We start from the raw sequence: 13,458 nt of genomic DNA, 5'->3' as shown, positions 1-13,458 counted from the left end.
GGGGGGGAGGTGTCCCTCAGCCCAGCCTGCACCCTCTCCAATCTGGGACCCCCCAGGGGATGTCCGACTGCCAGTTTAGGCCCGATCCCGCCTAAACCAGCAGTCAGACATCCCTCTCGCAACCAGGGACCGCTGGCTCCTAACTGCTCACCTGCCTGGTCACCCCTAACCACTCTGCCTGCCGGCCTGCTCGCCCCCAACTGCCCCCCACTGCTGGCCTGCTTGCCCCCCACTGCCAGCCTGCTCACCCCCAACTGCCCTCCCCTCCTGGCCTGATCACCCCTAACCACCTCTGCCTTGGCCCCGCCACCATGGCTTTGTCCGGAAGGACGTCTGGAAGGTCTCCCGGAAGGTCTCCCAGTCTAATTAGCATATTACCCTTTTATTAGTATAGATTCCCCTACAATCTGGTTATATTTTCATTTCAGTAAGTATAGACTGACCTTATTATTTTTCATGGCTAATAAAGCACCTTTTTGCTTAAACATTTCTCATAGGTATTTGGTTTGTTCCAACATTTTGTTACTACAAACAATGAGATGAACATACTTGTACATACATCTCTGAACACTTGTCTGATTATTTCCTTAAGGCATATTTCTAGAAGTTTCTTGTTGAGTTAAAGGGATTAAATTTTTATAGTTATTGCCAGACTGTCATCCAAGAGGATTATTCCACTTAAATCTCTCATAAAAAGTATACGAGAGTGTTTGTTTCCTAGCATGCTTGCTGTGGTGGTTTTAACACATGTTCTGACACTTTTCTCTTGGGACACTGGCTCTGAGAGCCTTCAGCTGCCAGGTAAGGAGTCCAATGATCCTCAGAGACCATGGAGAGAGAGAGAGAGAGAGAGAGAGAGAGAGAGATATGCTGGAGAAGCTCCAGCTGTTTTAGCTACCAGCTGTTTGACTCTTTTTAGCTCAAATGTGTAAGTGAAGAAGCCTTTCACATTATGCCTCCAGCCCCAGCTGCTGTTTGACTATAGATGTACAAGACCCTGAGCAAGAACTGCCTTACTGAGCCGAGTCACCCCCCAGACTATGAACAATATAAATGACCATAATTTTTAAAAAAATCACTATTTGGTGCCCAGCCAGCGTGGCTCAGTGATTGAGTGTTGACCTATGAACCAGGAGGTTGTGGTTCAATTCCCAGTCAGGGTACATGCCTGGGTTGCAGGCTCAATCCCCAGTGTGGGGCCTGCAGGGGGAAGCCAATCAATGATTCTCTCTCATCACTGATGTTTCTATCTTTCTCTCCCTCTCCCTTCTTCTCTGAAATCAATAAAAAAATATATTTTTTAAAATCACTATTTGGAAGTGATTTATTATTACACAGCAACATACAACTAGAATAGTTACAACACAGAACACTATTAATTAAAACTTTTTGCCAATCTGGTGAACAAAAATTACTATTTGAGGCTAAATATCCTTTTCATGTATTAATTGGTCAGCTGTATTCTTTGATAAAGTTGCCAATAATTGGCTTGTAATTAAAATCAGGCCCTAACCGGTTTGGCTCAGTGGATAGAGCACTGGCCTGCGGACTAAAGGGTCCCGGGTTTGATTCTGGTCAAGTTCATGTATCTTGGTTGCAAGCTCCTCCCCAGGCCCTGGTCGGGGCTCATACAGGAGGCAACCAATCGATATGTTTCTCTCACATGGATATTTATCTCTGTCTTTCCCTCTCTCTAAAAATCAATGGAAAAATATCCTTGGGTGAGTATTAACAACAATAACAAAAAAATCAGCATAGCTAATTTTTAGGGGCATATTAAGAAAAAGCCTATATTAGAAACTACTTTTACATTATTTATGTAATAAGAATGATGGTTCAAAGTTCAATGGTTCCTCATTCTTAAAGATATTACAACCTTAATCAATGGCCAAGCCTATCTCTCAGATATTAGTCATCAACTTTGTGAAGTTATTCATTCTAAGAACTCAGAAGAAAGTTCACTATTTTCCTCTATAAGAAGAGACAGTTATTTTATTTTTCAAACCAGTTTAATTATTTTTAAAATATTTATTTATGATTTTAGAGAGAGAAAGGAAGGGAGAGAGGGGGGGAAAGCAGAGGGGAGAGGAAGAGAGGGAGGGAGGGAGGGAGGGAGAGAGAGAAAGAGAAAGAGAGAGAGAAAGAGAGAGAGAGAGAGAGAGAAACAACCATTTGTTGTTCCACTTATTTTTGCACTAGGTTGATTCTTGTATGTGCCCTGACCGGTGATTGAACCCACAATCTTGGCATATTGGAACGATGATCTAACCAACTAGCCAGAGCCAAATTAGTTTCAATTATAAAGGATGATTTTTAATCTTCCTCAAAAGAAATCTAAAAAAAACAAGATCATCAAGTAGCCTTGTACCTTATGGACTTAATAATACATTAATAAGTGGTCCTGAAGATCTTAGTTTTCAGCTGAGCCTTGAACTAAAACTTTCTTATATGTGACAAAATGACTAAGGAACTATGTCTTTTTATTTATGTGTAATATAACATTTTTTAGTAAAGTTTTAGATATGTCAACTATGACATGCTCATGACTTACATTAGAATATGCTTACAAGTTAGTTCTTGAACTAGAAATACATGTAATTTCAACACATTTTCCATTGGAGTAATCCTATTTTCAAATTGAGTCATCTTTTGTCACCCACTTAAAACCTTTTATCTTGTGAGTCAATATACTTATTTGTTCAGAGTACTTACAGTAAAGAATGTTTAACTATGAAACTCCTTAGATGTCACTATGGTTTAGGGAGAAAGAGTATTGATCACAGGTCAGAACTAGTACTGATGGCGGGGAAGTGAGGGTAACCACTCCCAGAGCTTCTAAACATTCATGGCAGCACAAAAGGCTACCACTACTTTCTTAGTTGGATTATCTCCAGAGTCAACAAAAGGCATGTACTAACTACAGTTAAGGGTAAAGCTCAAAAATATAAGCTTAAAAGGACATTTTGTCTACCCCGATTCAGAGCTACCAGGGATTATCTTACTACCCATCCTGACTCTGTATCAAACTGTGAAAGGATGATATATTAAAGCAAAGTGGCGCACCTGCAGACTCACTGGAGGCGGCTTTACTTTTCTTTTTTGTCTCTGGTGGAGGCTGGAATGGTCTCTGCCTCACGTGCTCGTCCCCGGGGATGGCTGTCAGGTCGTGCATGCTGAAACTCCGCAGTCGCTCAGTGATCGCTCCTTGGCTCTATGGAACAGAGAAGGGACAGATCCCAGAAAGGAAAGTACAGTTCAAAATGTTTAATATGCTTACATGGGACATGTCCCCCAACACTTGATCATGAAGCTTATTCATTTTATTATGAAACTTTCAGAAAAGTTGAAATTATTATAGAGTGAACATCCATATATCATTTGCATTTTGCTTTATTTTCTTTATCCCACATCTATCATTTATCTATCCACCCAACAATTTTTAATGCACTTCAAAGTGAACTGTAGATATCAGCACATTCCATCCCAAACATGTCACCTTTATATTTAATTTTAAAGTGTAAAAACATATAGAGCTTACCCTCAGAGTAAACAGCACCCCTAATTTTGCTCTCTCTTATAACTATCATTTGGGGCTTACGCTTATGATTCAGAAGACATTTTTAAAGTAAGAGCGGTACTATTGTAAGCTAAACTACGTCAGGAGTGGTAATGTCTCTACCCAGAACAGGGTAAAAAAAAAAATTTAAGAGCCTAAGAATCTTGGATACAAAATGACATTCAGTTAATGAATTCACTCTCTGGCAAGGCATATCTACCACTGTGAAATTTGACTTTGTCATGTTAACAATATGGTAGACACTGAACACGTGGATATTTAAATTTAAATAAACTAAAATTAAATAAACTAAAAATCTAGGCCCTTAATTGCACATTTCACAGGCTCAGCAGCCAGCCACATGTAGCTAGTGGCTACTGTATTTGATAATGCAGATGCAGGACATTTCCGCTGCTGCAGAAAGTTCAATTATTACATCATTGCACAGCTCAGAAAGGGCATTTCTGAACCTTTTAGACATAACTAGATTTCCCCTTAAAGTATAAAGCTTTGGAAAGAGAAAAAAAGATTTCTAAATTTACTCATTTTGAAAATTTGCCTAGCACATAGATGACTCAATTCTTATGTATAGCTGAATTAAAAATATTCTTTTGGTGGATTTTTACACTTCTTTCTCCTTCTCACACATGTCAATTTATGACTGCCTCTAGTTATAAAGTTACCATAGAAATTTGTCCATAATGGTTTATCTCTAAATTTCAAAGCCTGGGTATGGCACTATGAACATTTGAACGTTACTGCTAACATGTATTTTATCCTGAAGGAAACGGTCTTGATTCAGCTACTCTGAGTTTGTGATATATTATGTTAAAATCAAATGCCTTACCCCACTTAAGTTTTGCAGTTCTACCATATTTTTTTGAGTTTGAAATTACTTGATTACAGGGTCTATATCTTCAACAAAAGTAACTGGGTTCCACACATTTTTTAAAACATTCTTGGCATGGTTTAATTCATTATTCTTTCTTCCTCATCAGATATCAGTTACTTACTTCAGATATCGGTGACTGCAGATTTCAGACAGATACTAAAAGGAAGTGACCGCCCTAACCGGTTTGGCTCAGTGGATAGAGCGTTGGCCTGCGGACTGAAAGGTCCCAGGTTCGATTCTGGTCAAGGGCATGTACCTTGGTTGCAGGCACATCCCCAGTAGGAGGTGTGCAGAAGGCAGCTGATCAATGTTTCTCTCTCATCGATGTTTCTAACTCTCTATCCTTCTCCCTTCCTCTCTGCAAAATATCAATAAAAATATATTTTAAAAAATAAAAATAAATAAAAGGAAGTGACCAGTGCTCTCTGAAACAGATGCCTGGTTTTCTCAGAACTATCAATGTCTTTATTTTGTCTTTGTATTTCTGTGCCCTCTCTTAGAAATTCTTGACTTTTTACCTACTGCCAAACAAATGATAAAGGTCATACACATCCATGTTACCCTCTACTCGACTCAGATGCAATTTCCAAGGCTGGCTGTAATGCCCAAACAAGCCCTCCTACTCAAGAAAGTACATCTCAGAATGCAAATGAGTCAAAGTGCCACTGAATCAGTCTAGCTTTATATCGTCCACAAACTTTGGTATCTTTGGGTATACTCAACTAATCACTTAGTATAAGTAATTAGTATAATCAACTACTTACTAATCACAAATGAACCCACACATTGTTAGTTCTGTTGTGCTGTATATATTTTGCCTCCAAAACAAGATTTTAAGAAACTAGGTAAGATGAATAAACCTTAGGCTTCTTCAATTTTCCTAATGTACCTGATATGGTACTGATACTGACATACTGAGCAGGTAATAATTAAACTATTCTTTTTATGCCTCTTCTTTTTCATTACTCTTAAAAACAAAAAGGCTAGAGAGAGGGAGGGAGGGAGGGAGAGAGAGAGAGAGAGAGAGAGAGAGAGAGAACATGTATTTGTTGTTCCACTTATTTATGCATTCATTGGTTGATTGTTGTATGTGCCCTGACAGGGGATCGAACCTGCAACCTTGGCATATCAGGAGGACACTCTAACCAACTGAGCTACCTGGCCAGGGTTTTTTTTATTGCTCTTGATTGCTTGAGTTCTCTAAAGATAGGGGCTTGTTTAAACATAAACACTGGTGTTTTTATACAGAGGTTAAATGCAAACTACAAGTATTGCCATGGGTATCTACATGGGTAGACTATACCATCCATCAGAGGTTTGTTTCAGGTTTAAATTAAAGGTGAGCAAGGACCAACCCTGAGGTATCTGGGTGATCTACTTACAGCAAAGATTTTAATGTAGCTCGAGTAACCAACCCTACAGCCCTAATTATTATCAATCTCTTCAAGGTTTCAAGAAAGGCCAGGAAAAGCAAATAGAGACTGTACACCACCTTTGAGGACTCCCAACACTTCAACAGCCATTATCGTTTCAAAAAAATCTTATTTTCCCACTGTATATTTTTTAATGTGCCCAGAATAGAGTTAATATGGAAAGAGAAAATTAATGCAGTATTGTGAACTCAGAAAACATTATATAAATTGTAAGCATCCAGGGAAAACTCTAATTATAAAATAATCACACCTAGATGCAGACCTATTCCCTCTAATTTTTATGTCTTTAGCACAAAAAGTCTATTAAGAAAGAAATTATGTTTGTAATAAAATAAGTGGAAATACGTCCCCTCTACCTCAGATTTCGAAATCATATGCATAGTATGATTACAAGTATGAAGTATGGTTATAAGTAGGGAAAATAAGCAAAAAATGAACAGGATAATGTTTAGGCAGATGTGATGAGTGATTTCCTCCCCTTTTTTCCCAACAATTTCTTTAATATTGCAAAATTAGTCATAGATGGTATAAGTGAAGTTTTAATTGTAATGAGATGCATAATAAAAATTTCAATAATGTTGCCCTAACCAGTTTGGCTCAGTGGATAGAGCGTTGGCCTGCGGACTGAAGGGTCCCAGGTTCGATTCCGGTCAAGGGCATGTACCTTGGTTGTGGGCACATCCCTAGTAGGGGCCGTGCAGGAGGCAGCTGATCGATGTTTCTCTCTCACTGATGTTTCTAACTCTCTATCCCTCTCCCTTCCTCTCTGTAAAAAATCAATAAAATATATTTTTAAAAAATTTTTCAATAATGTTTATAAGCTTACAACAATCTTTTACAGAACAATTCTTACCATACTGTTCAACAATGAATGGCCAGTAAGCTCTATTTCTGTTATCCTTGACAAACTACACTGTAATGCAGAGAAGGCAAGTTGCCAGGTTTTAGGGAAATCTCTTTTCCCTATGGACATTCATCAATTAATCTGATCAAGTCTAAAATAGAACTGACTGTATTTGCATTAAGTGAATAATGTATTTTAGTGGTTTTAAGGTGAAAAAACATATTTATCAAAGAACATTTATAACGGAGAAAAACATACAAAAGAAAAATTGTTTGTAATCTACCACCAAAACTACCTATACCTATTTAAATATCCTTTAGCTTTATCTGACTCATCATACTTTCTCAACTTCGGCACTATTGCTACTTTGGGTTGGATAATTTTTTGTTGCAGGGAAACTTTCCCGTGCAGTGTAAGATATGAAGTAGCTCCCTGATCTCTCCCTCTTGGATGCTAGGAGTAGCATCCTCTCCCTCAGTTGTGACAACCCAAAATGTCTCCAGACATCGCCAGATGTCCCTTGGGAGGCAAAATCAACCCCCTTGAGAAACGCTCTTAGAGATATAAGAGGTTTTAGAAGCCAAGTTTCACCCCTCTGTTTTTACAGGTAAGAAAATTTATACTGAAAGAGATGAGTGCAGATGATTTGCCCAAAAATCTCATGGCTGATTTGGGGCAGCATCAGAGCTAAAAATGGCAGATGAGTTGACTGCTATAGAACACCATGTTCATTATAACATTCTGCTTCCTAGACAATAGGGAAATAGCATGGCCATTTTTTCCCATTGTCTGAACAACTGCCTTCTTTTTAAAATTGCTAATAAGCAGCTGAATATCCTCAAATCTTTTCACAAACTGAAAGCCACTAAAACAGACAGCAAGATGTCAGATCTCTGACCTAATCCTGAACACCTGAAGTCAATTAGAGATCATCAAGTTTACCTGTAAGGCTCTAATTTCTGTGATAATCGATTTTTTGAAAATAATATCTGCTAAATAATTTACCAAAGGCTGCCAGAGAAAATTCTAAGAGATGGTTAATGTGACTAACAGTCTTATTAACTTGTCCTTCATCCGGCAGTAGTGCTGTTCATCTGTACAAAAGCCACCTGCATTTTTCATGTGAAAATCTACGTAATACTGAACACCCTCAGCAAAATCCTTGAAGGTCCTTCATATGTTTATGCTTTGCTCAGCCAAAATAAACTCGTACATTGACCTTGTGAACAGATGCCTGGTAATGAGGTCATAGAACTGAGTAACATTTTCAGAAAATTGCTTTACGGTGTAATAAATGCTCTGCTAGATTCCTATTTTAATCTCTAACAGGCTCAGGTGGTTCAACTGAGGAAACCTAGTCAGGGGCATTACCAATATTTAAAGGTCACACCAAGAGTCCAAATATTTTTAGCCTAAAAGATATATTTTAAGAAACTATATGTTGTAAAATTTTTAAACAATTCTCAAACCTAACTCCTGGCTTTCTTGCAGTTTCTCCTCAAACTTGACCTATTTTCGTATTTCAGTTTCAATTTATTCCTCTGTATGAATTGTCTGGTTCAGTGATTCTTCCATCATGGTGTCTTTCTTTGACATCTCCAGAGATGAAATTAATTTCACCTACTTTAAAATAGGCACAGTACAACTTGAGGCAAATAGTGTTACTGTGATGTTATGTTCAGCATGTTTAATGAGTATTTCTAATGAATAAGATCCAGGATGGTTGAAGCCAACCTTCCTGTGCTCACATTGAGAATGGCAAGGGCTACCTCACAGACAGTGATCTTGATAACAAAAGCATCATGAAATCACAAACAAAAAGGGAAAGTTCCATAATGAATTCAAATTATGGGATAAGTGTTTATCTAAGTGGTCACTTAGATGATTTTATGCTCTCTGTTTCCTGCTTTTGAAGGGAGATGTCTTTAAGGCTTATATTTATATAAATAAAAACAAACAATGAGTCACAAAACAGAAATATAGGTATATGATTCTACAGAGAGGTATTTCTATGAGATAACACTTATTTTGACTATGCAATTCCTAGTTGTTGAGTGGTGGGACTCCTGGATGACCTTTTTTATTAGACATGGGAACCAGGAATGCATTTTCATTAAGCAAGATATAAAAAGCAAATGTACTTCTTCTACAAGAAAAAATAATCCTTAAATAAGCTGGAAATATTGCTATTTTGGTATTTGCTTATATCTCTACTAATAAAAAACCTTCAGAAGCCAATAATAGGGAAACTGTACTAAAGTGCTGATAGATAATAATTAATAAGACTTGTCTTACATGTATAGTGTTATGTAGTTAACTAGAGACCTGGTGCACAAAAATTTGTGCACTGGCGGGGGAGGGGGGGGAAGGAGTGTTCCTCAGCCCCACTTGTGCCCTCTCACAGTCTGGGACCCCTCGGGAGATAACCACCTGCTGGCTTAGGCCCGCTCCCCGGGTGGCAGATGGCAGGCCCGATCCCTCGGTGCCTGCCCCGCCTCCCCGGGTCGTGCACATAGCAGGGCCGATCTGGGGGTTGGGGCACCGCCCCGGGTCGGGTTGTACACGGGATGCCTGGGCGGGCTGGCCGATCGCTGCTGCCCCGCCTGGCTGCCCCAGGTCGGGTCGCACACGGGATGCCCGGATGGTGGCCAGGCGGGCTGGCCAATCGCTGCTGCACTGCCCGGCCACCCTGGGTTGGGTCGCACAAGGACGCCTGCTGCCCCAGGTCGCAGATAGCAGGCCCGGGTGGCGGCAGGGCAGGGGGGATGGCGCTGTCCTGCTATGCCTGCAGTATGCAAATTAGCCGCCATCTTTGTTGGCGGTTAATTTGCTTGTCACGCTGATTAGCCAATGGGAGGCGTAGCAAAGGTATGGTCAATTACCATGTTTGTCTATTATTAGATAGGATGTTTCCACTTAATTATCAATGTAACACTTCTAGTATATAATGTCAACTTTTTATCCTGTTAATCCTATTAATTATGATACTTCAGCTAAAGATCACCCTGAAAAAAGAAGTCCCATTTGACATTTTATATCCCTTCACCATTGCTATTATATAAAATCACCACTTAACTAGAATATTTCCATAGCATTAATGTTTTAGTTCAAAATAACTAAGTTGAAAAAGCCGAACTCAAAAGCTAGAATACTATTTAGTCTCAATTTAACTTAATAGCAACAAAATCAAATTTTCCCTTGAATTTTGATAGATACATGATATTTCTGTTTATTGGGTTCCTACTATATTTTGATAAGCACTGTGCATTTATACATTCCCTCACCAATGGGTATATTATCCCTGTTTCATACATGAAACCACTAAGGAATACAGAAGTTAAGTAAATTGCTGACGGTTATTTAGAGAGTCATACTCAGCACTTTTGGGGTTTGAAGCCCGTTTTCTCTGCATACACTGCACACCAAAATCAATTATACTATCACATTTAAAATAAACCACACTAATTACTACATGCAAAGGAATCCAAAAGCCACAATGCAAGTTTTCACAGAAGGCATTCATTTGATAACTTGGCTTGCAAAACACAACACATGACATTAGTAGTGGCTAAGTAAAATCTCAAGTTTTCCATGCCTTATTTTAAATAATCAGTTACCTCAAATTGGTTGAAGTAGGGGTGCAGAAGTAAGCCAGAAATCCTATCAAGATATTGCCACCGAGAGAGAGAATGCCAAAGACAAGGAAAGAAAGAACGGTCATCTTTACTAAAGGTGATTTACTCAAACTATTTGAAGTTTATAAAGTAGGAAAGTTATGACAAAATGACATTTTCTGGTTTATTTATTAACTAGCTCTCATTTTGTGATCGATTAAGAGTTTCAAAATATTTAGTTACAGAAAATGTGTAAAAATGCTTATAACATGACATACTTGTTTTTCCCAGTATTAAAAAAATAAACAGAGAGCAAAATTCTGCCAACATTTCATACTGATCTGAAATAAAGAGCCACCCTACTTTATCCATTGACTTAATGTGCTTTGGGTAAACACTGTAAATAAGAGATTACCTTCACTGCTGCAGTAACCGCGGCAGTAGCTGCCAAGTTTAAACCTTGTCGTCCAAAGTTTACCATCGTCTCATAGCCTCGTTCTTTTGCTTGTACAATATAATCATCAATCTCCTGGGAGGAAAAAAACCCCAACCACATAGATATTAATTATATTTAAGTATAGTGTCCGGAAGCAAAAAAATAGGACTCCCCCCATAATATAATCATTTCAAAACTTTTATAGCATAAAGCATTTGATGATATATATTTCTAACAAATGATTGATGGCAATAATTTAAATATCTTACCCTTTCCTTTGAAGAAAGAAGTGGATGAAGGAATTTTCTATATATTAAACTTGCTCCTTTGGTATAGGGAGAGAGCAGCCATATGACAAAAGCAATCTTAAGTTCATAGTACAGGGGGAACCTAACAAGAAAAAATTTGAAGAGAAAAAAAAAAGCCAATGAAAAGAAACTCCAGACAATGAACAAGTAACAAAACACTTCCTAAAAAGTTCAGTCTCTATGTTAAATTTTCATACGTAAAAGTGAGAGATCGAAGAAACACCTGTGTTTGAATGACAAACTAATTTAGTTAAATATAGATATCAGTTGAGGGAAGAGCAACCTGATCCCCACAGAGATTCACACCTTCCAGTGAAGATTCTTCAGTGTAAGCATTGCGCACAGGGAAGCTGCCAACCGAGTGTGGCAGCCCAGAGGGCACTGACAGCATTTAACCAGGCAGTGAGGTAGCCCCGTTCTGTCTGCAGAGCCCAACAGCCCTGGCAGTTCCTGATACACCTCCAACCATAAGGACTTACATTTATAGGCCACATGTGCACAATGTTAGCCCATACACACATCTTCTCAGGCTCAGAACTCCCAGGAAACTTCCCCTCCCATCTCATTTGGCCAGAATTCCAGCACTTTGCAGACCTAAATTGTTCACTTGCAAAAGAAATGGAATTACCACTGTGGTAGACTGAGAGTTAGGGTTAGATCTGGCCCATGCCCCTTTTCATGAGACTTTGCAATGCCTTCCCAGTAGGCTGAGTGCACTTCCCCAAGCGGTGACAGTGGGCTTAACCATGTGACCAGCTTTTGCAAACAGAATGAGTGTGACAAGTCACATGCAAGGAGAAGCTTTAGATGCCCTTTGACTCCCTCACCCCAACACCCCCACCCTCTTGCTTTAAATGTTTGCCTTCTGCTGTGACAAGTGCTTCTTCAGCCTTGGTCCCATAAAGAAGAGACACCTAAAATAGTCAAGCCCAGCAAAGCGGCAGTGACCATCTGCCCTCATATAGTTTGAACAAGAAATAAACGTTTGTTTTTCTAACTTATGCTTTTAGGGTTACTTGCTGCCACAGCAAGTTAACTAATACAGCATGAGGGAATCAACATCCTGTGGTCATGAAGATACACAATGACTGAAAAACCTGGACTCTTCTGAGGAGGCAGATGGGTATCGGGCAGCGAGGAATGCCAGCAGAAGGTCTCCGTGATGCTGCAATCACAGAGGAATTTCTGGTTTTCACTGTTTGTGGTAAATGCTCCCTACATTGCTCTTTGTTTTTTTTTTTTTTTTATTCCGCACCTGAGGAGTTTTGTTGTTGTTGTTTTTGAGAGAGAGAGAGAGAGAGAGAGAGAGAAAGAGAGAGAGAGAGAGAAACACCACTTGGTTGCTTTCTCTATGTGCCCTGATCAGGGATCAAACCAGAAGCCTAGGCATGTGCCCTGACTGGGAATTGAGCCAGCAACCTTTTGGTATATGAAGCTCCCACCAAGTGAACCACCTGCCCAGGGCCAGTTTTTTAATAATATATGCTATATTTGCAATCATAAAACAACGAGAGGTCTTTACAAAAAGAACTTTGAGACTCAAGAGGCCTACCATGATTTGGAATCTGTGTTCGGACATTTAAAAACAAACAGAAAACCCTCTCCCAAATTCCTATACCAAAAACATACCAGGGAAATGAATGAGCTATGGGACAGAAAAAGGAAGAGAAAGATGGATGAGATGTAGTACAGAGAAATTCATAAATAAGGGCAGGATGCTAAGAACATTTAAGTCTGATGACTTCAATTTTTTTCTAGCAATTCAATGTGACCTAATGTGCCGTGAGAATATGATGAGAATAGCAAAGTCAGATAGTTTAAGGAGAGAAGAGTAAATGTCTGAAACAGATATAAGAGGGAATTGGAAGTAGCAACTGACCAAAAGCAAGTAAAAGAAGTAGGGAAGTTCAAATTGATACCTATATGAGCAACTGATTGATTTTTTCAGCTCATTTAGTAGCCTTGGAAAGAACTAAAGACAATTGGGCTTATTTAGGCTGAAGGTGAGCACAGCAAGGGCAGTTTAAGATACTGGCAAGGTAGTAAGTTTACAGATTCTGAAAGGAGGACTTTTCCACGTGATGGCAAGGTTCAGGTAGAAACGCACTACTGAAATACAGCACAAGGAGATTCAAGTTGTCCCAGTAAGCCAGCGGTTTTCAACCTTTGGGTCGCGACCCCTTTGGCGGTCGAACGACCCTTTTGCACGGGTCGCCTAAGACATTCCTGCATATCAGATATTTACATTACGATTCATAACAGTAGCAACATTACAGTTATGAAGTAGCAACGAATATAATTTTATGGTTGGGTCACAACATGAGGAACTGTATTTAAAGGGCCAGAAGGTTGAGAACCACTGCATTAAGTATTTG

The 13,458-nt window shown here is 39.1% G+C and overlaps 1 protein-coding gene across 3 annotated transcripts in view; it reads right to left on the bottom strand.

Moving 5' to 3' along the window:
* The window catches only part of REEP3 (receptor accessory protein 3), an 80,894-nt gene that overhangs the window by 10,966 nt on the left and 56,470 nt on the right, over positions 1-13,458 (bottom strand). For 2 of the 3 annotated variants that reach the window (XM_070432836.1, XM_070432833.1), the window contains exons 4-6: positions 11,045-11,165; positions 10,755-10,868; positions 3,064-3,211 (exon numbers count right to left, since the gene is read on the bottom strand). In XM_070432836.1, coding sequence (XP_070288937.1) covers positions 3,064-3,211; positions 10,755-10,868; positions 11,045-11,165 — 383 coding nt within the window. The remainder of the gene's footprint in view (positions 1-3,063; positions 3,212-10,754; positions 10,869-11,044; positions 11,166-13,458) is intronic. The other variant, XM_070432835.1, reaches the window with a different exon arrangement.

The sequence above is a fragment of the Myotis yumanensis genome, unplaced genomic scaffold (genome assembly GCF_028538775.1).
Source record: "Myotis yumanensis isolate MYYU_CA2020_CCGP unplaced genomic scaffold, mMyoYum1.0.hap1 SCAF_13, whole genome shotgun sequence".
Taxonomy (NCBI): Eukaryota; Metazoa; Chordata; class Mammalia; order Chiroptera; family Vespertilionidae; genus Myotis; species Myotis yumanensis.
The sequence above is the reverse complement of the archived record's forward strand: the minus strand, read 5'-3'. Positions and strand labels throughout refer to the sequence as shown.